The sequence below is a fragment of the Zootoca vivipara genome, chromosome 17 (genome assembly GCF_963506605.1).
Source record: "Zootoca vivipara chromosome 17, rZooViv1.1, whole genome shotgun sequence".
NCBI classification, from domain to species: Eukaryota; Metazoa; Chordata; class Lepidosauria; order Squamata; family Lacertidae; genus Zootoca; species Zootoca vivipara.
In genome coordinates this window covers 40031844-40059056 of record NC_083292.1, presented here as the reverse complement: position 1 = coordinate 40059056, position 27213 = coordinate 40031844, and the positions used below count along the sequence as shown (strand labels likewise).

The following is a 27213-nucleotide window of genomic DNA, read 5'->3' as shown; positions in this document are numbered from 1 at the left end:
CACATGCCTGTTCTAACCCTGTTCTGAATTGGGGAGGAATGGGATTCCTGGTAAATTAGCCAGACATATCTTCCATGTCAACCAAAAGTTGAACTTTTGTAATGATAAGAAAAGAAAAAAACTTACAGAGGAAAATAAGAATGAGAAAGGGGGGGTTACGCCTTAAGAATATCACTATGTAGCATCAATGCAGACATGGAACATGAAGGCAGCATATATATTGTTTATTTTATTTTATTATAAACAAGAATGTTATACAAATAAGTACAGTATACCAAGTTTTCTCATGTCATTTGCATATCACAAAAATAGCATAATAAATGTTGAAAAATATCTACAATATGTTTCATTATTAGTGGTCAATGATTGTTGTGATTTAACAAGTATTTGGGAAAGAAAATGCAGAGGCCTTTACCAATATGTTGAACACATGGTGGATCAAACAAAAATGTTTATCCTAATTCACATGCCTTCTTATTATGTAGAGATATGGTAAGAATGAAATATGATAAAATAAGATAAAATAAAATAAGAGAGCATGGGTGTATTGTATCTTATCGATTGCCTTTTCATGTAGCCCATTCTATAGCATAAACTGAACTGACCCTCGGTCCCACGTGCCTCCATATTCATAAATGATATTAAAGCAAACCAAACTCCTAGTGGTGCAGCAATAAAACTGCTAACACATTTGCAAAGCTAAGTAGGGTTTGATATGCTTTCATAGTGCATAAAACCTGTCATTTGGACCAAACAGAGATTTTCAGTTTATGGGATATTTTCCCCCAAGAAGTCTATCTCAATAAGTAGGCTTTTTATGTTTTATTAAATTTTCTGTTTTACATTTTAGAATATTCATTTAAACAACCTTAGAATATCAATGACTTCCCTTCCTCTCTTTCCGTGGTTTATTTTGTCCCTGCATATTTTACATAAACAAACGATTCAGTATTCCATTAGTCCATCCACCCAAACTCATTCACACTGTTGAATTTATTTATTTAATTCAATAAAAAAGGTTGTTGTTTCTTAATGAAGCCATCTGTTTCAATGATGCAGCCCACAGGGGCGCTGGGGGGAGTGTCCTGTGCTAATGGTGACGCTTTCTCTGACTAGTCCCAGCTGAACTATTGTGAAGATGCCTTACCTCCTGGGCAGCATATGCAGCATCATTGGGGTCTTTTACAAGTATGCAAAGCGTCATGGCGACTGTTCCACCCTGAACAGGAGGGAGATGAAGCGGCTCATCTTGAAGGAGTTTGGTGAGGTCATCAAGGTGAGCTGGAGTTCTGATGGAGAAACAAGCACCAATGGGGGGGGGGGATTGGCCAATCTGCCAGGGACATGGATAGTGCAATCAGGACTGTTCCTCTTATTTAAAAAATGAATAAACCTTTATTGCACTCTGTTGAAGGTGCAAATTCCAAATTAAGCTGTTTTTAGTCTATGGTTATTTCATGTTTTGGAAAAATTTAAATTGTTATTCCTTCTTCTTTTTGATGAATCTATTGTTTTACCTTTTTGTGAACTGCTTTGAGGGTCTGGGGGGTTACAGTCAAGCTGTGTGTAATTTTTATGAAATAATAAATAAATGAAACAAACAAAACAGATGCAACAGGCTCAAGGCAGTTCAATATGCACAGATCATCGTAATACTTTCCATCATGTGTATATTTTCTTTATGGAGTTTCGAGGCGAAGAAGGTAACTCAAAAGGACCCTGGAGGCATTAACCTTTGAACTTGTATAGTCAATAAGCCCTTTCTCAAATGGGTCCTTTATCTGTTGTCTCCTTTTGATTGATCTTAAAGAGCATTCTGCCAACCTTTTCCATGCCACTGCTCAGTATGCAAATTCCGCAAGATATCCCAGTTCCTAAGCTACCACAGCTCAACAGCTGTTTAAGTTTGAGATCTAATTCTCCAAAAAGATATTTAACACAACCACAGTTAGAGATATCAGGACTTTTGCTGGTGAGCAGGATTTCAACAGAGCTAAAGGGTAACACCCTTTGCCTTCTCCATCTTTCAGAACCCTTCTGACCCTGAGACGGTTGAGATGACCTTCCAGCTGCTGGACGTCAATGGGGACGGCTTGGTGGACTTCAGTGAGTACCTGCTGCTCATCTTCAGAGTGGCCAAGGCCTGCTACAGCCACCTGCAGCCCAGAGAATGCCTCCTTCAGCAGGGAGAAACCCGCAGAGCCTTACGTGAAGGGGAACCTCGAGGGGAAGGACGAGACCACCGCCACCTAAGGGGGGATGAAAGGGAAGGAAGCTATGTTCACGAGAGGCGGGACTCTGACCGCACACGACTTCGTCAGCTGGAAACTGCCACTAGAGATGAGGGGAGAAGAGATTCCTTTCCACGGGAGGCTGTTGCCCGAGCAGTTGAGAGGAGCCATCATGCTCATGATCAGGAGTTGAGGGATGATCGTGGGAGAGACCATCCATCCCGTGAGCCTCAGGGTTTGGAAAATGAGCATGAAGACTGGACACATATGCCCGAAGAGCAGGCAGATGTGCGGACTCGTCAGCAGCCTCTTGGAGATGAGCCACGTAGGAGTGAAGCTGGCCGTCGTCAACTAAGACGTAGAGAACCAGGGATGGAAGAGGACCATCAGCGCCAATTGCAGGAGCATGTCCAGGGAGAGGATGGTGAAAGACGTCCTCTGCTACGTGATCCTTGGCTATGGGAAGGGGATGAAAGTAAGCAATATTCCAAAGAGGCTACACAAAGAGACGAAGATGACAGGCGACACCAAGCACGAGAGACTGAGCGTCAACTGGAAGAGGAGGAGAGCATGAGCAGGCCAAGATCTCGCCCATCCCGTGAACCCCGAGAACGGGAAGATGGAAGGAGGGAGGATTACGTACGTGAAGCTGAGCGGAGGTCCAGCAGACGTGACCAGCATGTATCTGATGCACGCAGGAATCAAAGATCTGACTGTGAACCAGTAGATTGTGGTGATGAATGCCACTCATTTCCTAGAGAGGGCGAGAGGAGATCTCGGTTGCGTGATGCAGAACAAGAGCAGAGAAGGTCTCAGATGCTTGAGGAAGAATACAGAGAGAGATTCAGGTCTAGTGATCCTGACTACAGAGGGGATGAGCAGAAAAGACAGCGTCGATATGCAGCTCAGTCTAGAGAGGCTGAGCTCCATGAGCCTGACATAAGAGAATCTGAATGGAGGAGGCGCCAGCCTGTGGATCAAGACGAGTGGACCAGACCTTATCCACGTGAGCCAACCACAAGAGCAGAGCTGGAAGACCAGCGAGGGTCTCGTGATCCAGAACGCAGAGATCGTCAGTGGAGTAGGTTCCATCCTTACGAACATAAACCTACAGGCAGTGAGACGAGAAGGCCCCAATCTCGTGAGTATGAGCCCAGAGAGGATGACCAGAGAAGGTCCCAAAGACGTGCACAAACCCCAGAAGATGGCAGGAGACGGGAGGAGTACCATCAGGACGAGGCCCAAGAGGGTGAGAATCGGAGGAGGAGGAGACCCCTGTCTGGTGAGCTTGAGTCCCACAGGCCTCAAAGACGTGAACGAGCTCCAAGAGGTGATGGTCAGAGGCAGCAGCAGTATGATGACCCTGAGCCCTTGGACAGAGATGTTGAGAGGAGGATGCCAGAAGCCCAAGAATCTGCTCGACAAGAGGGTAACCGAGGAAGGCAGCAGCGTTATGACTCTGAGACCCAAGAAAGCGTGAGCAGGAGGAGGCCGCAGTCACGTTATTCTGAGTCCTGGGAAGATGAGAGAAGGAGACCTGAGCAGGCTGACTTCAGTGACGATGAGAGGGAGAGGCCCCAGGCAAGACAGTCCCTTTCTAGACCAAGAGAAGAAGACAGGTGTTATCCATCAGTGGGCGGCCGAAGGGAGTGCGATGGGGGCAGGCGACAGGAATACAGTGGCCCGAGGCGCAATGTTGACCAACGTGGTGATGAACAGGAGAGGAGAACTCCGTTGTGTGACATTGATGCTGGAGATGTTGAGCAAAGGCGACCCCTGTCACGTGATATTGAGCCAAGAGACAGTGAGCAGCGCAGGAGAACCCAGTCACGTGACACTGATGGCCAGAGGCACACGGTTGACCAACGTTATGATGAACAGGAGAGGAGAACTCCGTTGCGTGACATTGATGCTGGAGATGTTGAGCAAAGGCGACCCCCGTCACGTGATATTGAGCCAAGAGACAGTGAGCAGCGCAGGAGAACCCAGTCACGTGACACTGATGGCCAGAGGCAAAGCCAGAGGTACACGGTTGACCAACGTGATGATGAACAGGAGAGTAGAACTCTGTTGCGTGACATTGATGCTGGAGATGTTGAGCAAAGGAGACCCCCGTCACGTGATATTGAGCCAAGAGACAGTGAGCAACGGAGGAGAACCCAGTCACGTGACACTGATGGCCAGAGGCAAAGCCAGAGGCACACAGTTGACCGACGTTATGATGAACAGGAGAGGAGAACTCCATTGCGTGACATTGATGCTGGAGATGTTGAGCAAAGGCGACCCCCGTCACGTGATATTGAGCCAAGAGACAGTGAGCAGCGCAGGAGAACCCAGTCACGTGACACTGATGGCCAGAGGCAAAGCCAGAGGCACACGGTTGACCAACGTGATGATGAACAGGAGAGGAGAACTCCATTGCGTGACATTGATGCTGGAGATGTTGAGCAAAGGCAACCCCCGTCACGTGATATTGAGCCAAGAGACAGTGAGCAGCGCAGGAGAACCCAGTCACGTGACACTGATGGCCAGAGGCAAAGCCAGAGGCACACGGTTGACCAACGTTATGATGAACAGGAGAGGAGAACTCCATTGCGTGACATTGATGCTGGAGATGTTGAGCAAAGGCGACCCCCGTCACATGATATTGAGCCAAGAGACAGTGAGCAACGGAGGAGAACCCAGTCACGTGACACTGATGGCCAGAGGCAAAGCCAGAGGCACACGGTTGACCAACGTGATGATGAACAGGAGAGGAGAACTCCATTGCGTGACATTGATGCTGGAGATGTTGAGCAAAGGCGACCCCCGTCACGTGATATTGAGCCAAGAGACAGTGAGCAGCGCAGGAGAACCCAGTCACGTGACACTGATGGCCAGAGGCAAAGCCAGAGGTACACGGTTGACCAACGTGATGATGAACAGGAGAGTAGAACTCTGTTGCGTGACATTGATGCTGGAGATGTTGAGCAAAGGAGACCCCCGTCACGTGATATTGAGCCAAGAGACAGTGAGCAACGGAGGAGAACCCAGTCACGTGACACTGATGGCCAGAGGCAAAGCCAGAGGCACACAGTTGACCGACGTTATGATGAACAGGAGAGGAGAACTCCATTGCGTGACATTGATGCTGGAGATGTTGAGCAAAGGCGACCCCCGTCACGTGATATTGAGCCAAGAGACAGTGAGCAGCGCAGGAGAACCCAGTCACGTGACACTGATGGCCAGAGGCAAAGCCAGAGGCACACGGTTGACCAACGTGATGATGAACAGGAGAGGAGAACTCCATTGCGTGACATTGATGCTGGAGATGTTGAGCAAAGGCAACCCCCGTCACGTGATATTGAGCCAAGAGACAGTGAGCAGCGCAGGAGAACCCAGTCACGTGACACTGATGGCCAGAGGCAAAGCCAGAGGCACACGGTTGACCAACGTTATGATGAACAGGAGAGGAGAACTCCATTGCGTGACATTGATGCTGGAGATGTTGAGCAAAGGCGACCCCCGTCACATGATATTGAGCCAAGAGACAGTGAGCAACGGAGGAGAACCCAGTCACGTGACACTGATGGCCAGAGGCAAAGCCAGAGGCACACGGTTGACCAACGTGATGATGAACAGGAGAGGAGAACTCCATTGCGTGACATTGATGCTGGAGATGTTGAGCAAAGGCGACCCCCGTCACGTGATATTGAGCCAAGAGACAGTGAGCAGCGCAGGAGAACCCAGTCACGTGACACTGATGGCCAGAGGCAAAGCCAGAGGCACACGGTTGACCAACGTTATGATGAACAGGAGAGGAGAACTCCGTTGCGTGACATTGATGCTGGAGATGTTGAGCAAAGGCGACCCCCGTCACGTGATATTGAGCCAAGAGACAGTGAGCCGCGCAGGAGACCCCAGTCACGTGACACTGATGGCCAGAGGCACACGGTTGACCAACGTTATGATGAACAGGAGAGGAGAACTCCGTTGCGTGACATTGATGCTGGAGATGTTGAGCAAAGGCGGCCCCCGTCACGTGATATTGAGCCAAGAGACAGTGAGCAGCGGAGGAGAACCCAGTCACGTGACACTGATGCAAGGGACAGTGGCCAGAGGCAAGCACTGACACGTGAAACTAACCAAAGAGATAGTGAACAGCAGCGGAGAGCCCTGTCCAGGCACACTGATGTTAGAGGGAGTAGTGAGGGGCGAATCCAGACTCATGAGGTTGACCCAAGACGTGGTGACCAGCAAACACAAACCCAGTCACATGACACTGAACAAAGAGACTGTCAGCAGAGGAGAACCCAGTCACACTATAGCGATGCAACAGACGGTGAGCAGAGAAGAACCCGTTCACGGGACCCAAGGTACGATGAACAGCAAAGAAGAGCACCATCACAGGACACCAATGCTGCAGATGTTGACCGGAGGCAAATTCAGGCCCGTGGCACTGACCCAAGAGAAGGTGAACAACAAAGGAGACCCCAGTCGCATGACGCTGAACCAGCCGATGTTAACCAGAAGCAAACACTGACACATGGTGCTGCCCCCAGAAATGATGAGCAGCGGCGTCAAGTCCTGTCACGGGACACTGAACAAACAGATGGAGAGCAAAGGCAGAATCAAGTGCAGAGTGTGGATGGCAGGGATGCTGCCACAAGAGACGGCAGGCAGCAAAGGAGAACTCAGACCCATGATGTTGACTCGAGAGATGCTCAACAGCAGAGGAGAACGCAGCCACATGACACTGAACCAATAGATGGTGACCAGAGTGAGGCTGTCCCAAGGGAGAGAGAGGAGCAAAGACAAACCGAGTCACGTGACACTCAGCAGGGCGTGTCCCGAGAAGAGCCCCGTGATTCTGAACCCAGGGACAATATTCAGAGGAGGCAAGTTGTGCCAGAAACCCAAGTGGCTCAGCCAAGTAGTGTCCGACAAGCTGAGACTCTAACGCAAGACACTGATGGGAGCAGAGCTCCCCCACGTGAGGTTGCACCACCCAGTGCTGACATGGCCAGGAGGCCACAACCACGAGAGCAGGAACCTGCAAAGAGGGTGCTGGGAAGGCAGGGGCCGGCTGAGTCTGGAGAAACTCCACAAAGACCAAGTGAAAGGGAGAGAGTCCAGTCACGTGAGCCTCAGCGGAGCGATGGGGAGCAGGGCAGAGCACGCCCATGTGGGCCCGAGCCAAGGCAGCCCACAAGAGGCCTGTGTGGCCCAGAACGGAGCAGGGCTGAGAGAAGCCAGCCACAGGTACGTCAGTTGGGGCCCCAGGAAGGAGACTTAAGGAGGCAACAGACTCAAAACCCTGGAGCCACGGATGGCAAGACCTCCCAGCCTCGTGAGCCACAGGCCACGGAGCGCCAGCGAGGAAGACCCAACACAGAACCCAGAGCTGAGGGCAAATCTGAAGAGAGAGAAGGGGCTCGGGAACAACAGTCTAAGGTGGCCGAACAACGGCAAAACCCGGTTCCGGGTGTATCCTGCAAAGAAGAAAGTGGCAAAGAGGAGAGTGACAGAAGCAGCCCACAGGCCCGAGAACCCCAACCGCCATTGGAGGAGGTTGGCAAGCCTGGCACAGAAAGACCACAAGGTGCCGCCGCGAGCGAGAGCAACCCTGAATCGAGCGAGGCTGACGGCTCCCAGGAGAAGCCGGGTTTTCTGTGTGGCGACAAAGTGCCACTGGTTTGCAACCCGCTCTATCAATATCTTCTGGCCCAGAAGAGGCAAGAGCAGCCATAGGCAACCCAGGAAAGATTCAGGCTGAGACCACCACCCTCTCTGCCATCTGTCCATCCACGTGTGCAATCGAAATCAGGGATGGATAACATTTGTGGCCCTCCAGATGTTGTTGGACTCTATTAGCCCCAGCTGGCATGGCCAATGAACAGTCTGATGGGGGTCGGGGTCCAGTAAGATCTGAAGGGCCATAGGTGTCCCCCAATCCTGCTTTGGGTTGTCTATGACCCTCCTGGGTTCTCATCACACCATTGATGTGTCCCTGGCCTCTTAGATGACAGCCATTATTTTAGATTGCCTGTTTCCCCCAATGGGTTTTCTTCTAATCAGTTCTAAATCAGCCCTTTGCTTCATGTAATTGGTATTTATGCTAGCATGCTACCATATATGTACGCTGAGCATCCCTACTTGAAAAGCATAGTGGTTCATGGCTTACACTTCTGTCTTACAGCACAATCTTACAGTTTCTGAAGAAGTGTGCATGCACACGAAAGCTCATACCAATGACAAACTTAGTTGGTCTCTAAGGTGCTACTGGAAGGAATTTTTTTATTTTTTTATTTTGTTGCTTGGTCCCTGCTCCTGCCAACCTAGCAGTTTGAAAGCACCTCAAAGTGCAAGTAGATAAATAGGTACCACTCTGGCGGGAAGGTAAACGGCGTTTCCATGCGCTGCTCTGGTTCGCCAGAAGCAGCTTAGTCATGCTGGCCACATGACCTGGAAGCTGTACGCCGGCTCCCTCGGCCAATAACGCAAGATGAGCGCCGCAACCCCAGAGTCGGTCACGACTGGACCTAATGGTCAGGGGTCCCTTTACCCTTTATCTTTAAACAAAATAAAAAAAAAAATCCTTCCAGCAGCACCTTAAAGACCAACTAAGTTTTTTTTTTGTATGAGCTTTCGTGTGCATGCACACTTCTTCAGATACACTGACTACATCAGACCAACACGGCTACCTGCCTGTAACCTTTACCTTTAAGCCCTACTACATTCAACAGACCCAACTCAGATTATGTATGCTTTGAAACATCAGGATGGACTGGGTTCTGGCATAAACAAATGTTCTAAATTAAGGACGTAGACAACCTGTAATTGGGACTGTGCTGAATATTTGCCAGCAAAAGCCTGAGGACAAAAAGAGGGGTTTTCAAGGAGGGGGAAAAGGGACACATGAACCCCCCTTATTTATCTTTGTTTGCTGAGGTGTTTATCCCAGGTCACATCTGTTTCTGTTGATAATCTGCCGGCTTGGTGCCATTTAAGTTTTAAAAAATGGCATTCCTCCTGAGGTAATCCCAGTCAGCCAGAGGTTGTGCAGAAACCCACACACATCATTCTTAAGACAATCCTAGCCAATCAGGGATCATGTAAGCACAATTGAATTTTGCTTTTCTCCTTCAGAGCTAACACTTGTACTCCTCTGCAGATTTACGAAAATTGAATAATCACTTAATAATCACAACTCAATAATCACAACTAATTATCACAACTAAAGGGACACAGGTGGCGCTGTGGGTTAAACCACAGAGCCTAGGGCTTGCTGATCAGAAGGTTGGCAGTTCGAATCCCTGCAACGGGGTGAGCTCCCATTGCTAGGTCCCAGCTCCTGCCCACCTAGCAGTTCGAAAGCACATCAAAGTGCAAGTAGATAAATATGGACCGCTCCAGCGGGAAGGTATACGGCGTTTCCGTGCGCTGCTCTGGTTCGCCAGAAGCAGGTTTGTCATGCTGGCCACATGACACGGAAGCTGTCTGCGGACAAACACCGGCTCCCTCGGCCTATAGAGCGAGATGAGCACCGCAACCCCAGAGTCGAACACGACTGGACCTGATGGTCAGGGGCTCCTTTACCTTTACCTTTAATCACAACTAAAACTTATATGACTAATCTGCTAACGTTGATTGAATCAGGTGGCAGCCCAACTCTTTTCCTGCTTCTGCCAAGGGGATAATGATTGTGGTTTCAGAGGGACCATGATTAAATGGCTCTGCCTCTTAGATTCTGCCCCCTTCGGATGCAACACCTCTCCATCAGCAGCTGATTGAACAACAGAAACCCTTGGCTCTGACCTCCTTTGCAAGGGGGTTGAGTTTGATGGCTATAGGGGCATGAAGGCGGGCCACCCCCTCTTCCAGTGCTTGCAGCTATAGAGCTTCTGTATTATGTGATGGAACTCAATAAATGGCTCTAGAATGAAAGCGTTGACATCCTCTTTTTTTTCAACTTAGATGATCTCAAGGGGGTGGAGCGACTCCCCTTTGAGGAAAGGTTGCAGCACTTCAGACTTTTTAGTTTAGAGAAAAGGCAAGTAAAGGGGAAATATGGCATAAGTTTTTTTGTAAAACAAAACAAAACAAAATGATGCACTGAATGGAGAAAGTGGACAGAGAAATGTTTTTCTCCTGCTAGAATTTGTGGGAATCCAGTGAAGCTGAATGTTGGGAGATTCAGGGCAGATCAAAGAAAGTCCTTCTTTGTGGAGCATACAGTTAAACTAAGGAACTCACTGCCTCAGGAAGCTGGGACTGCCACCAACCTGGCAGACTTCAGAAGAGGCTGTCTTGCTTCTTTTAAAATGAGATTCAGAAGCAGTACAAAATACACAAGTGAGTGAGATTATTTTATTCTAAAACAGCAAGCAATGTACAGTGGTACCTTGGTTTTCGAATGCCGCAAACCCGGAAGTAAATGCTTTGGCTTTCGAACACACCTCGGAAGTCAGACATGCCCCACGGCTTCTGCTGGGTGCAAGATCCTGAGGCCTAGCTGTCAGCTATTGAGTTTTCGGTTTTCAAACGTTTCAGAACTCAAACGTGGATTACGTTCGAAAAACGAGGTTCCACTGTAGACATACCAAGCAAGCACTTCAATCTGCCATGTGGAAGCCCTCATGAAGCAGAGAAGCGACTCCCCCAGGAAGCCTCCGTTTGCATAGCCCTGCGGCCGATCAGTCTGTGCACAAGCTTCAAACTCTCTGATTTTATAGATAGCCTGTGTGGCTTCCAAGACTGGCCATGTGCAGATCACCCATTAGCCACTCCCTCCCAGTGCCTCACTTTCTCAAAACAATGTCCAACATCAAAGAAGGTAGCCAGCATTATCCTCCACAACTGATTAAGGCAGCTGGGGAGGGACGGGAGAGTTCTCAGGACATTAAAGACTGTTCTCACACCATCAAAAAACCTAACAAGAGGGAGGGAGGGGGAAGGAACAGAGGCAGGAAGGGAAACCGTGCCAGAATGAATATGAATTAATCTTTATCGGCCATAGCAATAAAAGAACAATGCGATAGTCAAAGAACAGAAATAAAAGTCAATTATATAAAACACACATTAGGTTCCTGAATCAACAGTCAAATAGTAAACCTTATTTTGATTGCCCCTGCTAAAAACCTTGCAACCTTTGCTGTCACCTGCTCATCTTGATCTGCCAAGAGAAAGGACACTGGGGCAGTGGTTGGGTGACCCAGAATGGACAATAAAAGAAGGGTGATAACCTCGTTCCTCAACTCTTTATAAAGAGTGCAAGCCAAAAGGGCATGTGCCACCAATTTGATACTGCCATCTCCACAGGGACATAAGCATTTTTCACGTGGAATATGTTGGAATCATCCGTCAAGTGCAGCCGAGGGCAGTACATTCAATCTTGCAAAGTAAAAGCGTGTCTATATTTTAGAATTGCTAGGTTATGCAAATAGGGTGGCAGAGTGTTGAAATGGGAATGTGGAAAATAGTCATACCACAGGCAAAATTTCCTTACTGTGGCCAAGTTGTTCTGGCGCTCGATATCATTTAGGCGCAGACAAATGAGAATGTTTGCTTTACTAAAACCCAAAGTAAGTAGCTGTTGTGGTGATAAACTGTGTCAGATCACTAACTCAGTCGCATTGATAAATTGCTTCCCGGAAAATATCCCAAACTGATTTCCCTATATATAGCAAGAGAGATGCTTTTGAATTCTGGTGCTGGAGGAGACTCTTGAGAGTCCCATGGACTGCAAGAAGATCGAACCTCTTCATTCTGAAGGAAATCAGCCCTGAGTGCTCACTGGAAGGACAGATCCTGAAGCTGAGGCTCCAATACTTTGGCCCCTCATGAGAAGAGAAGACTCCCTGGAAAAGACCCTGATGTTGGGAAAGATGGAGGGCACAAGGAGAAGGGGACGACACAGAATGAGATGGTTGGACAGTGTTCTCGAAGCTACCAACATGAGTTTGACCAAACTGCGGGAGGCAGTGGAAGACAGGAGTGCCTGGCATGCTCTGGTTCATGGGGTCACGATGAGTCAGAAACGACTAAATGACTAAACAACAAAAGAGAGAGAGAGAACTATATTTTATATCAATAGTAAAAACAATTACACAATAATACTTTTATTATTTATACCTGTCCAACTGACTGGGTTTCCCAGCCACTCTGGGCAGCTTACAGCACATAAAAAATTCTAAAACATTAGACATAAAAAATTTCCTGATACAGAGTTGCCTTCAGGTGTCTTCTAAAAGTCAGATAGTTGTTTATTTCCTTGACATCTGGTGGGAGGGCGTTTCATCCATAAAAGCAATTATAACTTCTCCTTTTAATCACACACTAACAATGAAAAACACTTTACAAAGGTACCATCCTACGCAAGAACAATTTCAAATCCAATGCAGATATGAACAGGAAACGTGAAATCCATCTGTAAAGATAATGCAGAAAAGGTCTTCAAATAGATGCCAGAGCTCTTCTCAGCCACCAGGTGGAGTCAGAGAGTCAACAATCTGACAGCTGGTTACCGTATTTTTTCGTGTATAAGACTAGGTTGTTTTCTTGAAAAATTAAGCTTAAAAATTGGGGTCGTCTGTGGGTTAAACCACAGAGCCTAGGGCTTGCTGATCAGAAGGTCGACGGTTCAAATCCCCGTGGTAGGGTGAGCTCCTCTGGTTCGGTCCCTGCTCCTGCCAACCTAACAGTTCGAAAGCATGTCAAAGTGCAAGTATATAAATAGGTACCACTCCGGCGGGAAGGTAAACAGCGTTTCCGTGTGCTGCTCTGGTTCGCCAGAAGCAGCTTTGTCATGCTGACCACATAACCTGGAAGCTGTACGCCGGTTCCCTCAGCCAATAGAGCGAGATGAGCGCCGCAACCCCAGTCGGTCACGGCTGGACCTAATGGTCAGGGGTCCCTTTACCCTTACTATACATGGGGGCAATTTCCCCCCCATTTTCTCAATTTGGAGTCCCAAAAAAGAAGGGGCATCTTATTCATGGGGGCGTCTTATAGACGGAAAAATACGGCAATTCCCTCCTGGAAGGTGATGATTAATAGCATGAGTCACTGGAAAGTTTGTACAGGGATTTTGTGAAGTTTATTGATTTCTCCCCCTTCTTTCTTGTTGGAACTTGTCCCATGGAATGGAGAATTAAAAAAAAAAAACCCACAAGAGAACAGCCTAGCACACACACAATTACACACTCCTGGGTGTGTAGCTTGACTTATCCTTCATGCAGCTATTGGTCTCCCTGCTTCTTCTTCCACCAACTCACTGCGTTGATCTGAAACCAAGCCATTGTTTCCTCCCAGACTCCAGGCACTCCCTCGTTTTCCCCACGATGTTTTTGGGATCTGCCCAGGTATCCCAGGTGCAGAGACTTGTTTTTGTTTTGTTTTGTTTTCCTATAGGAACACAGGATGCTGAATTATTGGTCCATCTCGGCCTACGCTGCCCAGACTCTGACTGGCAGCTCTCCGGGGTTTCAGGCAAAGCCTCGCCCAACTCTGCCAGGGAATCTCATTAAGAGTTGAGTCTGGGACCTTCTACATGCAAAGCACGGGCTCTCAGGCTGAACTGCAGCCCTTCCCCTGAAAATAAATCAAGTTTCCAGTTCTCATTGTTTTTAAGAAGGGCTGGTTTAAAGGAGAAGTGGCTTTACACTGGTCCAATTTAATATTTGTATTCTGCTTTTCCTGCAGCACATGTTGAGCTCAAAGTGGCTCACGATAATCATAAGAGCATTTTTTTAAAAAGTTGCAATCACTATCATATGAAACACAGCAGCACATAAACAAAGCGAACAACAAACTCATCAGAACAATCAATATTCAATAAAGTCAGACAATTGGCCCACCTAGTTCAATACTGTCTACACTGACTGGAAGTGGTTCTCTGGGATTTCAGCCCTACCTCGAAGGTTGAGCTAAAAGAAAAATCTCTGAAATTTTCCCAGGGCAGTGAGAATTTTCCGCTCAACTCTTCCCCCCCCCCTTTTTTTGTTATTTTTATAAATAATTTTAATATAAATTTTCATAATTTTATCATCACAATGTTATATCACATAACAGAAAAATACAATTCCCATGCCCCCCCTCCCCACGACTTCCCTCAACTTCCTCTTCTGGGTTTTTTTTACATTTTTATTTCTCCTGCTTGTTTTGTTATTCTTACTTTTAAAGTATTTAAAATAATTATTATTATTACTGTATTATCCTCTTGTTATTTTAACACTGTTGTGTGTGTGTGTGTGTGTATTTCTGTATCTATTTTGGTAGTTGTGTTTAATCAAAGCCTGCTAGTGAGTCCATTTCATTACATTGTTTCTGTACGTATAACATAGAGGTTTTCTGTTTAGGGAACATTACGGGGCTTTTGAATTTCACCAGGGCCTCTTTCATCATTTCTTCTGAAATTTGCAAGACTCTTGCCCTGGGAGGAAGGGCGTCACAACCACAAGATCTTCTGTCTGAGCACATTGCAGGGTAGGAAATCTTAACAGGACCTCTGTAGAGTGACCGAGTCCCGAAAAGTCACAGGGAGGGCAAAGACTTCCTGCTAGCTGAGGCCTACCAGATATCAAATCTTGGTTGTTGTTGTTTTTAAGGTCTTCCTTACAAACAGGCTGTAAAAGCAGAATATACTGGACCCCAAAAGGGTTATCTAAGGTATCTAACTGTTGGAGGTGCAATAGGGATAATGCTTCTCTAAAGCACATGTTTATTCATTGTCCAATATTGAAAGATTTTGGGCAGAAACTAGCAACAGAACCAGGGGCGTCTTACCCATAGAGGCTAGCGGCGCAGGGCGCCAGGGTGCCAAGTTCTGGAGGATGCCAGGGAAGAGGTGGAGGCTGGAGGCGGTGCCTCCCGGCATCAGCTCAGCTCGTCGTCCTCACCCACCTCTGCCATGCTGTGCCAAAGCAGCGCCACTCCCAGAGCCTCTGCCTGCTGTGAGCCGTGAGCCGCCACATCCAGCCTCCGCCTCTTCCCCGCCGGAGGAGCTACCCTGCCCTCCAGCCGCTGCCTGCCTCCTCCAGCCCCGCAAAGCTGGGCGCTTCGCCGGCAGCACCATCCTCCCTAGAAAAGGTCGGCAACTCCAGGAAAGGGGGGGGTGCCAGAGGGATCTTTGCACCACAGCGCCGGATATGCTTAAGACAGCCCTGAACAGAACCTCACATTTATAGAGCAAAATATCCTCTTGAATTATATACCCAACACATGGAACCTTACAAAAGGACAATGCCAGTGGACTCTCTGTGCCCTGACCATGGCAAAAAGACGGGTGCTGATGAATTGGGAAAATAAAAATGCGGCTCCCTTCTTCGATTGGACTAAATACTTATACAAACTCGCAACATAGGAACAACTTGCATATAAACACAGACTTGCCATGGACAAATTCAATGATATTTGGAATCCATTCTTACAAACACTGTAAACAGGTTAAGAGCTGGTGAAGTACAATAAGAACTTTGTAAAATATACAGTTTGGGGTCTGTCCCCCCGCTTAATTTTCCCTTCTGCACGGGTTCTGTTTCTCTTCTTCTTTCTCTATCTTTTATTTATGTTTAGTGCACATATAATGATGTACTTTTTGAATTTTCAGTAAAGATGATTTTTTTAAAATTAAAAAAGTAACACCTTTTAAATAAGTGGCCACACACCAAAGATAAAGAAAAAACAATAAAGAATTCTGATTCACATCCAAGTCCTTCTCTGGAAGAAAGGTGAGCCATAGAGGAGAATGGAAGAAATTGCTATCCATCACACTGGGAACACTCATAGACTAACCATTCCGCTGATCTTCACAACGATAAGGAATGGAATCTTTTTATATGCAGTATATTTTTTTTAATGCAGCAGCATTTACTCCCAGGAAGCTGGATTTTGCATCTCAGTGCACATTCCCAGCTTTCTCTCACACACACAGGGCCGGATTTCGGTTTGATGAGGTAATGGGGCCCTTTATATGTCCAGCTGTCCTTTGTCAACAACAAACAACGGGGTGAGCTCCTGTTGCTCCCAGCTCCTGCCAACCTAGCAGTTCAAAAGCATGTCAAAGTGCAACTAGACAAATAGGGAAGGTAACAGCGGGATAAACAGCGGGAAGGTAAACGGCGTTTCCGTGTGCTGCTCAGGTTTGTCATGCTGGCCACATGACCTGGAAGCTGTACTCCGGCTCCCTTGGCCAATAACGCGAGATGAGCGCCGCAACCCCAGAGTCGGTCACGACTGGACCTAATGCGAGATGCGCGCGCAACCCCAGAGTCGGTCACGACTGGACCAATGGTCAGGGGTCCCTTTACCTTTATCTTTTACCATGCAGAATGTAAAGGTAAGGTAAAGGTAAAGGGACCCCTGACCATTGGTCCAGTCGTGACCGACTCTGGGGTTGCGCGCGCATCTCGCATTATTGGCCGAGGGAGCCGGCGTATAGCTTCCAGGTCATGTGGCCAGCATGACAAAGCCACTTCTGGCAAACCAGAGCAGCACATGGAAACGCCGTTTACTATTTATCTACTTGCATTTTGACGTGCTTTCGAACTGCTAGGTTGGCAGGAGCTGGGACCAAGCAACGGGAGCTCACCCCATCACAGGGATTCGAACCGCCGACCTTCTGATCAGCAAGCCCTAGGCTCAGTGGTTTAAGTTTGATATTTTAGAGAGCAGGCTGGCAGGTGGGGCCCGTTACTTTACATCATAGGAGCCTACACAACATGCATCCCCCAGACACACACAGACCCTTTCTTCGAATTGGGCTCAAAGACACAGCCCTTTTCATCTGGGGAGGGCAGATTTTTCAGCCTGAGGGCTGCATTGCTACATGCATCCCCCAGAAGATTGAGCCCAATTCGAAGAAAGGGTCTGTGTGTGTCTGGCAGAGCACAAAATGTGAACCTTCTCTGCCACTCTCAGCCCTCACTCCACACACCTGCATGCACACAAAAAGCCATACGACCCGTGATGCTCAGTACACCCTGAATGTCGGGTATCTGATTGAAAAGGGAAAAATGGGGAGAGGGAAACAGGAGAGGGGAGAAGGGGAAAGCCCTGCTTGGAAGGAATGGCTGTCTGGAAGCCTCCAGCACTTTTGATAGGCAAGAGGTTGTGCTGCAACTTTTTGTTGTGGCGCACATCTTTTTTTTGTAACATAAGGAACTGGCTATTGCAGCATGCATGAACACAACAGAGGTGACCAAGAGCCTTTGGGTAATAAAAGTGGAGATGGGGAAATTCTTCTTGGTCTGATGACAGGAGGAGTCCAGTTACTCAAGAGGAATGTCCTCTTTCCCCTGCAAAATATTGAAGCTCTGTCTCCTTGGATCCTCTCCAGCCCTTAGCTAAAACTGGAGTTTGAGGGCTGCTGAGAGATTGGGGTGGCGTCTCCATGTCGCTTTGACATTGCCTCTAAACTGCTGGGCTGGCTTGCCACCTATTCAGCCTGTAGATTTGTGAATCGGGGCCCTTTGGTCTGATCCAGCTGCTACCAGTGGTAGCCAAACTCAGCCCTCCCGATGTTTTGAGACTACAACTCCCATCATCCCTAGGTAGCAGAACCAGTGGTCAGGGATGGTGGGAACATCTGGAGGGCCGAGTTTGGCCACCACTGTCTAGACTTTTCATGTGTTTTGTTGATATAGTGGTTGTCTCAAGGTCACCCAGCCAGCTTTTTGCAAACCACTTTGAGGTGTGTGTTTTATTGCAATCAAGCAGCATATAAAATTTAGGAAAGAATCATAAATAATATCCAAGTGAGGATTTGAACGCAGGCCTCCATTCCACACCTAGCTCAGCACTCTAACCACTGCATTGCACTGCCTCTGTGCCTTGGCATGGCCTTATCCAGTCAAGGACGTTCTCACATGAGAGCCAGTGTGGTGCAGTGGTTAGTGTTGGGCTAGGCTAGGGCCTAGAAGAGACCAGGGTTCGAATCTCCACTCGGCCATGGCGCTTGCTGGGCGTGACCTCGGACCAGTCTCAGCCTCACCAACCTCACAGGGATGTTGTGGGCAGGTCCATCTTACCCATAGAGGCTAGTGGCATGGGACTCCAGGGCACCAAGTTTTGGAGGGCACCAGGCGAGAGTCCGGGGAACACCGAACGAGCTCGCAGAGTGAGCAAGTGTGTGTGTGCTGCTCCCGCCATGTGTCAGCTCGGCTTTGTCCCTTTTAGCCTGCAGGCACCAAATTCTGCAGAGCGCCAGAAGGCTAAAAGGGAAAATCCGAGGCGGCACTCAGTGGGAGTAGCGCACGTGCCCCCGCTCGCTCAGCACAGGCCCGCTTGCTCGGTGTGCTGCCTGCGGTGGCCACCGTGGCCCGAAGCGGCCAGCTGAGCCAGGAGGCGCCGCGTCCAGCCTCTGCCTCTTCTCTGCCAGAGGAGCTGCCCTCCAGCCGCTGCCTGTCTCCTCCAGCCCTAAAAGGTCAAAAACTCTGGGAAGGAGGGATCTTTGCACCACAGTGCAGGATATGCTTAAGACAGCCCTGGTTGTGGGGATTAAATAAGGAAGGGGAGAGCCATGTGTTTGAGCTCCTTGGAGATAAGGCAAGATAGAAATGCAACATGTAAATAATTTAAAAAAACGACGCAGGTATATTTTCAAAAGCTTTATTAGCACAATTCCAATAACCGCAAATAGCATGTGCATAAATATTTCTTGGTTCACATATCCTGACGTTCTCAATTTATTATTGCTTTTGCTACTATTATATTCATTTTTACCTCACTTTAAGAGCTAAAACATATAGATGATTGTTACCAAGTAATTAAACTTTGGTGGGATTTTTTAAAACGCAGCATCGATGGGTAACCATTTTTGTTTCATCTATTTTAGATAAAACAACGTAATTTTATTAATCTAGATTTCCAAGACAGCCTACAAAGGAGAACCATAAAACAAACATAAAAGATCAAAAACATCAGAGCCGTCTTTGGATATCTAAAGGGTTGTCAACTGGAAGATATTTTGATCAAGCTGAACGGAGTCCCGTCCCACCCACCCACCCACCCCCCCAACTCTTGAGAAAAGGGGAGCCTCGCCTGTTGAATTCCTGCCTGCTTGGCACAGCGCTGCAACCAGAAAATTTATGTATACAGAAAGAGGGGGAGGAGAGATAACAGGGAAGCCAAGAGAAACAAACTTTCTCTGCCTCCCCTCTCCGTCTCACATTCTTGAGTGAAAAAGGAAGGTGGGGCTTGTGTGCTCTCCAAACAGGCAAGTCTGGCTTTGTCATTTCAAAGCAATTGCTCAAGCGAGGAGGGCAAGGGGGGGAGGCCATCTCTTTAACCGGAGGGGAGCAGGGCGTCGGCTGGGAGGGGAGGGGCCACAGAGCCACCCGTTGCGCATCAAATCCCTCGCTCAGAGCTAGCTTTCCAACCCAGCGGCCAGCCAGCCAGCCAAGTCTCTGCGTCCTATCGACTGACACTCTTTCTCCAGCGCTATGGTAAGTTGACGCCCCGACGCTTGACACTCCTGCAAGAGGGCACCGGGATTTATGCGCCCTGATGCGCAGGAACAGGGGAGGGTAGAACTCTCTTCCTATTTTTGTAATGAGGCAGCAGGCCCAGAAAGTTTGTTTCCGTTTGGTGGGAAGGCAAAGCGAGGAGTGGAAAGGGCTTTGGCAGGGGGAACGAGAGGTGCCAGGCCAAAGGTGAGCTCATCCTCCCCGATCAAGGCTCCTGGAAGACACGCATGGCTAGGGTTGCCAGACTCAATGGAGGACAGGACTTCTGTGCCTTTAATTGCCCTGCTCTCTTTTGAGTCTGGAAACCTTAAAGAGAAACCAGCAGACCCTTTGCTTGGAAATTAAACAAAGGGTCTGCTGGTTTCTCTTTAAGGTTTCCCGACTCAAAAGAGAGCAGGGCAATTAAAGGCACAGAAGTCCTGTCCTCTATTGAGTCTGGCAACCCTATGCATGGCGCATAGCTGAGCCCTGAGGGACCCAAATCTAGTTTTCCTTGCTCATTCGTGTTTGTCGCATGGAAGACTCCACTCGTTCCCTGCAGCAAACATTTCAATTTGGAAGGGAAGGCGCATGGCAGCGCATGGTGGCACATAGCGATGCGCCAGAGAGCCACGCATGGCCATGGTGTTTGCTGGTGCTGTTTTTCTAGAAAAATGAGCTGCCTAGATCTCACCATGAACACCTCCCTCGTTCTCTTATAATGGCAATGGCACCCACCTGAGAGGTGCCGGAACTGAGTTCTGGTGAGCTGGGGGGGGGGAGCTCTGGTGTTTGGAGAGAGGTGCGCCTCCCTTTAACTTTGAAACATGGTGGGCACGCCCGACGTCTGAGATTCATGTCTTCCTTCAAAGGGCTTCAGGCCACAGATAGAGGACTTGGCTTCATCCCACCATAACCACTCAGAGTAAGAGTCAAAAATTGGCCTAATAGCAGGTGAAGGGCTTTTCATAAGAAGAAAAGACCTCTGGGACCATTCCTGGTTAGTTTCAGTTGTGTTCAAGGGAGACCTAGGCAAGGGCGTGGCTGCATTTGCCACCTTGAGACATGCACACACCCAGAGCGCACAGCACATCAACTTGTGCGCCTCTATGCGCTGTAGAAGACAATGAGCATTTTGAGGCCAGCAAAACGCCATAGATCCCAGGGCAGGGAGGCATCAACATGTAATAGGATTCCCACTCCGGCAGTCGTTCAACAGGTGAAGCTTTCGCTTCTTGCATGCGTGCATAGCAAGGCCTGTTGGATTTCTGCCTGCCATGTAGCATGCGCACTTTTACCACGAATGAGAACGACAATCCACCATTTAATCTGTGCAACGAGAGATATTCAACAGGTACAGCCTGCCCAGTGCTGTTTCACCTTACTGTTAAAAGCTTCACCTGTTGAGCGTCTCCCAAGGTGGATCTCCCACACCAACATACTGAGCTCACCGTCTTTAGCTTTGGTGCCCATGTGCTGGGAGTGTTCCGTATTTCAGTTTTCTACCTCGAACAAGTTGCTATTGAAACATGCAGAAGGCCAAGCCTCCTTCCGGTAGCCTGCTGTGGCTGTAGTCTTTCCCCACAGGAAAAAAAGTCAAATAAATAAAATTGCCCAATTGGGTTGAGCAAGCAGAAGAGCTGTTGCATCGGGTGCCATAACACCATGGATCTGTTCCCAAATTCCTGGGCCCCGAACAGGACCAGCCCAGATGTCTTAGGGGGGGTGTGATTTTGCAGCAAAGTGAAACCATGCTCCCTCTCTCTCTCTCTCTCTCTCCACCTTCGGAGAATTAGGAAGCCTCAATACCAGTTGCTGTGACTCACAAGTGGGGAGGGTTGCTGTTGCCCCCAGGTCCTTGCTTTCAGGCTCCCTCCTCCCTGAGGACAAGATGCTGGATTAGATGGGCCCCCTTTGGCCTGATCCGGCAGCCGGGCTTTTCTGATGTTCTTATGGAACCTCCAGGTCCACAGGAAGTCTACCTGGATTCCTAGGTTCTATAGGGCGTTTGACCACTGCCAGAAGCAGGGTGCTGGACCAAATGGGCCCCCTTGGGGCCTGATCCAATTTCAGGGCTCTTCTTGTGATCTTTAGCCTGCTGTTCTCCTCCCAACCCTCTCTTAAGTCACCAGGATATCAGATTACGGAAGCGCTGAGAGGAGCTGGCAGCTTTCCTCTTGGTCTCCAACCTTCAGCCAAAAAAGGCCATATTATTTTAGCTACGTGCGTTTGCTGGGAATGGGGCTTAGGAGACAAAAGCAGCTGGAAGAATGAGGAAGAAATGCTTATTCGTCATACTTCCCTTTCAAACATGCTTCCCCTCCCCCCCCCCATGGTGCCAACTGTTCCTGCCCTGTGCATGGCTCGTCCGAGGGGTTGCCAACTTATACTTCCTCGCACCGTAGCTATGGTTCCAACAGGCAGAAACCCAACAGGCTAGAGAGTTCCTCACCTGGCGGGGAACCTTGTGCTCTGAATCCAGGAGGAATTGCCCTTTCCCCTATTTGATTGCACCTGTCTAAAGAATCACAGAGTTTTAGAGTTCAAAGGGACCCAAAGGGAAGGAACCGCAACTGAAAAGTCTCTATTCAATTCCTCCCGACACCCCTAGTCATATATTAGTAACTGCAGAAAGTCCACAGCTCAGGGAATAGAGCCTCTCTCTTGCATGCAGAAGGACCCAAGTAGGGCTGGGAATCTCCCCTGCCTGAAACCCTGGAGAGATGCTGCCAGCCAGTGCAGACAGTATCAAGCTAGATGGGCCAATTGCCCGACTCAGCATAAGGCAGCTTCCTACATCCCCTGCAAAAAGAACACCAACAACTTGGGGATCTTTAATGCCCCTCCTTCAAAACCCTTTTTTCTGGAACCATGAGGACTGGAATCTTACTTTAATTTGGGGGGAAGAGGCATATCTAAGGCTCACGCTTTGCATGCAGAAGGTCCCTGGATCAACCTCCAAGATCTCCTGGTAGGGCTGGGCCTACCCCCTGCCCCAAACCCTAGAAAGCTTCTGCCAGTCAGTGCTGAGAAGAATGAGCTAGGCAGATCCCGACGGCCTGACTCAGTAGAAGACCGATTCCTATGTTCTGCCTTCCAGGTTTTCACCACACAAGGGCAAAAAAATGGCTAGGCTGGAAAGGAGGTGCAGGGGATCATTTGCCTCCTTCACCTCCCCTCCCCAAGACGCATCCTGCAAATTTCAGCCAGACACGCCCAAGCTTCCCCTCCTCCGCCCACCCGGGTCCGTTCATTCCTCTGCTCTGAGCAAACAGGCCGTTTCACACAGTCTTTCTTGGCAGGGCAGAGGCAAGCCAGGCGCAGCTCCCAAAAATGACTCATCACCCATGACCCCACCCCACCCCACCTCTGCCCCAGGGCTCCTCTCTCTCTCACACTCAGAGGCTGCAAGGACACATAAGGCCACTAGAGGGTGAAATGAGGGCACCTTAATTCTCTTTGGATTTGATCTAAATTTATTATCTGCCTATCCGTTCCACCTTTTTCCTCCCAGGAGCTCAACCGGGGGGGGGGGCAAGCACACTTCTTTCTCTCCCCATTTCATTCTCACAACAACCTGGTGAGGTAGGTTAGGCTGAGAGACAGAGATGGGCCTCGGGGTCAATGGCCGAGCGAGAATCTGAACCCTGCTCTGCCAAAAGTCCTGTTTGGAGGCAGGAAGGCTTCCCAGTTGCAGGGAACCACAGGTGGGAAGAGGGCTCAGTTCCTGCTGGATTAGACCCCCCCCCTGCTTTTAGTCTGATCCAGCCAGGGTCTTCCTTATGGAACCTACAGGTCCAGAGGCAGTCTATCCAGAGTCCTATGTTCTTGGCATATGTGGCTATGGCAAGGAGAGGATGCTAGACTAGGCAGGCCATTGGCCTAGTCTTTTGATGTTCTTCATTAAAACAATTTCAGGTTGATTCTAATCCAATGCAAACACAAATTAGGGGGGAGGGGAGGTGCTTCCAGGTGTCCCCTTGATTATGCATTAAAGATAACGATATCGTTTTCAATACCATTCGTGCTTGAAAAATTATACACACACAGAAGTTCGTACCCAGTGCAGTATTTGTTTGTTTTTTTAATAATACACCAGAATAAAAGAAATACTTTTGAAATCTAATCTAACAAGAAAGAAGAGCAAAATAAAGGAAAAAGAGATAGGAAAATGGGAAAAGATTAAAAAAAATACTTCTGGTTCTGTGTCTGACAGCTAAATATAGTATTCACTGATTAATATCCAGGTATTCTCTTTTTAAAAAAGCTCCTGCTTCATTTCTGATCAGCACATGGCCCATAGCTTCCTGCTGAAATCCTTTAACTTTTTCATCCCAGATATTCTATTTGTGTGTGTTCTATGTTTGCTGCACTATAGCCCCCCTTCCAGGCAGCAATTACATGGTACAGCGCTGGGTGAGCCTTGCAGAACATTTAATAAAGCATAATAAACACTATTGTTGCATCAGTGGCAGAATATACAAACACAGAAAAGCCAGCCACCAGTCTACAGGAGCTCTGACGGCGGAGGGCAAATGGGAAACTGCCCAACAGCAGCCCCAGTCTGCCCCCATCTGCCTGCCTTCTTACTTACAACCAGGCCAGGGAGTGGCCCTGCCTGTCTGTTTCCTCCTCCTTATCCTTGATGTTGCTCTTGTCGAACTCATCAGAGAGGAGGAGCAGGAGGACAAAGCTAGAATTAGTGGTCACTGCCTGCCATTGGCTCTCTGGCGCCCCCTACTGCCGGGCTCCCTGCCTTCCACCCTACCAGTTTCCACAGTGTCACCAGACAACCAAATTGCGGGGAAATCCCCAGTTAAAAGGTTACTTGGGAAAGGTTATGGGTTGCTCTGGAGCAGGAATCCCCAAACGCAGCCCTCCAGATGTTTTGGGACTACAACTCCCATCATCCCTAGCCAACAGGACCCGTTGTCAGGGATGATGGGAATTGTAGTCCCAAAACATCTGGAGGGCCGAGTTTGGGGCTGCCTGCTCTGGAGCATTAAGTAATTGCAGCCACTGGGATAATGGCAACTGTGAAAGAAAGACTCTTAAAAACAAATCGCTTTCTCGTTCCTCCAGTCGTCGAAGTACCCCGTCGGTCCCACAGAAACAGAGCGCTGCATCGAGTCACTCCTTGCCGTTTTCCAGCGCTATGCTGGCCGGGATGGCAACGCCTGTACACTGTCCAAAAGGGAGTTCCTGACCTTCATGAACACCGAGCTGGCAAGTTTCAGCAAGGTATGGTTTCCAAAGGTTCTAGAGCAGTGAAGGTTGGTCTCTTTGGGTGAATGGGGCATTGCCCCACCAACCTCTGCTTCCTTCTGTCTTATGAACAGCCCAGCGAGTGGGGCTGGCTATCAGTTTCCTCCCCCTCAGACTCAGCGTTGACCCCTTCTAGAACTGAACAGGGAGGAGGGTGGGAACAAAACTAGAATTTGTCTGCCATCGGCACTGTGGCGCCACCTACTGCTGGGCTCCCTTACTTCCAGCCTACCAGCATCCATGGTCAAGGAAAGTGTCAAAACTATAAGCCAATGGACCTCCAGATCCGTCTGCAACTTTCCCACAGCGAGAAAGTAGAAACAGACCAGAGTAGAGACAAGGAGCCAGAGGGGGAGGGAAGGTCGAGAAGCAATCCAAGAAATCAGGGGATACACACCAAAGATCACCGAGGATGCAGGAACACTCTGGAACTCGGATTGTATTGCTCAAGAAAGGCGCAGAACACGAAGATCATTTCTACTCCCAGACTATGAAATTCCCAGAGTGGTTAAATGATCAGTCCCTCTTCACAGGGGAGCTCTTAGAATTGTAACTCTGGGAGGGGAATTGGAGTCTCCTAACTCTCAGCACCCATAACAAACTACACCTCCCAGGATTCTTTGGGGGAAGCCATGACTGTTTATCGTGGCATTGCAGTGCTTTCAATGTATGGGGCGAGTGTACACAGCCTTATGCAGAGTGAATCCTCATCTAAAACTCCTCCCTGCCTTTCAGAATCAGAAAGACCCGGGCGTCCTCGATCGCATGATGAAGAAGCTTGACATGAACAACGATGGACAGCTGGACTTTGGCGAGTTCTTGAACCTCATCGGGGGACTTGCCCAGGCCTGCCACAGCCAGGTGTTGGCATCCCCCACAGCTGGTGTCCCCCCGAAACCATGAAACACCCCAATTTATTGGCCTTTCCGAGCCAAGACCAAAGTCTTCTCAAACATTCCAAAATCCAGCACTTCTGTGAGTCCGCAAAACACGAGCCACATCCGACATGGAAAAGCAAGCGACCCTCTCTTCATATATTATTTTTTTCTCAATAAAACGGATGGGTTAAACACAAAGGTCTAGTTGTTTACTGTACAAAGCACCCAGCAGGGAGCATTTGATTGCACTCTTGCCAGAGGACTTAGCCATGTGAGGCCCCTGCCCCAAAATTCTGAACTTTCCCCATTTTTTAACAATTAAAAAATAAGTCTCTATAGTCCTTTGCATGATCGAGACAAGTGTGCAGGCAGAATTCTACTCAACCAATAGATAAGTGGGAAGATATTTACTTTGTCCTTCCAGAATTCGAGCCTGGAAAGGATTGTCATCCCTGGTTTATTGTTTATTCCTTTTATTGCCATTATTGTTTTGTAGGCTTTTTATTTTTACAGGCCAAAGAAAGTTCTCCATGCAATGCATAAAGAACGGATGAAACTCTCCCCCTCAGGAAACCACCAGTTTGGATACCATACATGGTTCCAGATTCAAAGACAGTACAGTCGTACCTCAGAAGTTGAATGGAATCAGTTCCGGGAGTCCGTTCGACTTCCAAAACATTCGGAAACCAAATCGCGGCTTCTGATCGGCTGCAGGAAGCTCCCGCAGCCAATCAGAAGCCGCAGAAGCCCCATCAAAAGTTCAGGTTCCAAAAAAACATTTGCAGACCAGAACAGTCACTTCCAGGTCTGTGGTATTTGGGAGCCAAAATGTCTGAGTTCCAGGGTATTCGGGATCCAAGGTACAACTGTATGGTACTGAATCCCAATTGCTGGTGAGCATCAATGGGAGAGGGTTTCTGAAAAATAAGTCATGTCAGACTAATCTGATCTCATTTTTTGACAGAATTACAAGCCTGGTAGATGAAGGGAATGCTGTGGGTATAGCCTATCTTGATTTCAGCAAGGCCTTTGACAAGGTGCCCCATGATATTCTTGTAAAGAAGCTGGTAAAATGTGGGCTAGACAATGCTACCATTCAGTGGATTTGTAACTGGTTGACTGACCGAACCCAAAGGGTGCTCATCAATGGCTCCTCTTCATCCTGGAGAGTAGTGACTAGTGGGGTGCCACAGGGTTCTGTCTTGGGCCCAGTCTTATTCAACATCTTTATCAATGACTTGGATGATGGGCTTGAGGGCATCCTGAGCAAGTTTGCAGATGACACCAAATTGGGAGGGGTGGCTAATACCCCAGAGGACAGGATCACACTTCAAAATGACCTTAACAGATTAGACAACTGGGCCAAAGCAAACAAGATGAATTTTAAGAAGGGAAAATGTAAAGTACTACACTTGG

General features: G+C 48.4%; 2 protein-coding genes across 2 annotated transcripts; both read left to right on the top strand.

Moving 5' to 3' along the window:
* Positions 1-1138: 1138 nt before the first annotated feature.
* LOC118075585 (trichohyalin) lies at positions 1139-7961 on the top strand. The gene is made up of 2 exons (XM_035097636.2): positions 1139-1276; positions 2031-7961. The coding sequence occupies exons 1-2, from the start codon at positions 1139-1141 to the stop codon at positions 7959-7961; spliced, it is 6069 nt and encodes a 2022-aa protein (XP_034953527.2).
* Positions 7962-19493: 11532 nt separating this feature from the next.
* On the top strand, positions 19494-25995 carry S100A11 (S100 calcium binding protein A11). The gene is made up of 3 exons (XM_035099205.2): positions 19494-19654; positions 24737-24895; positions 25655-25995. Exons 1-3 carry the CDS (start codon positions 19652-19654, stop codon positions 25820-25822), a joined length of 330 nt encoding a protein of 109 aa, XP_034955096.1. The 5' UTR covers positions 19494-19651; the 3' UTR covers positions 25823-25995.
* The last annotated feature ends 1218 nt before the right edge of the window (positions 25996-27213 follow it).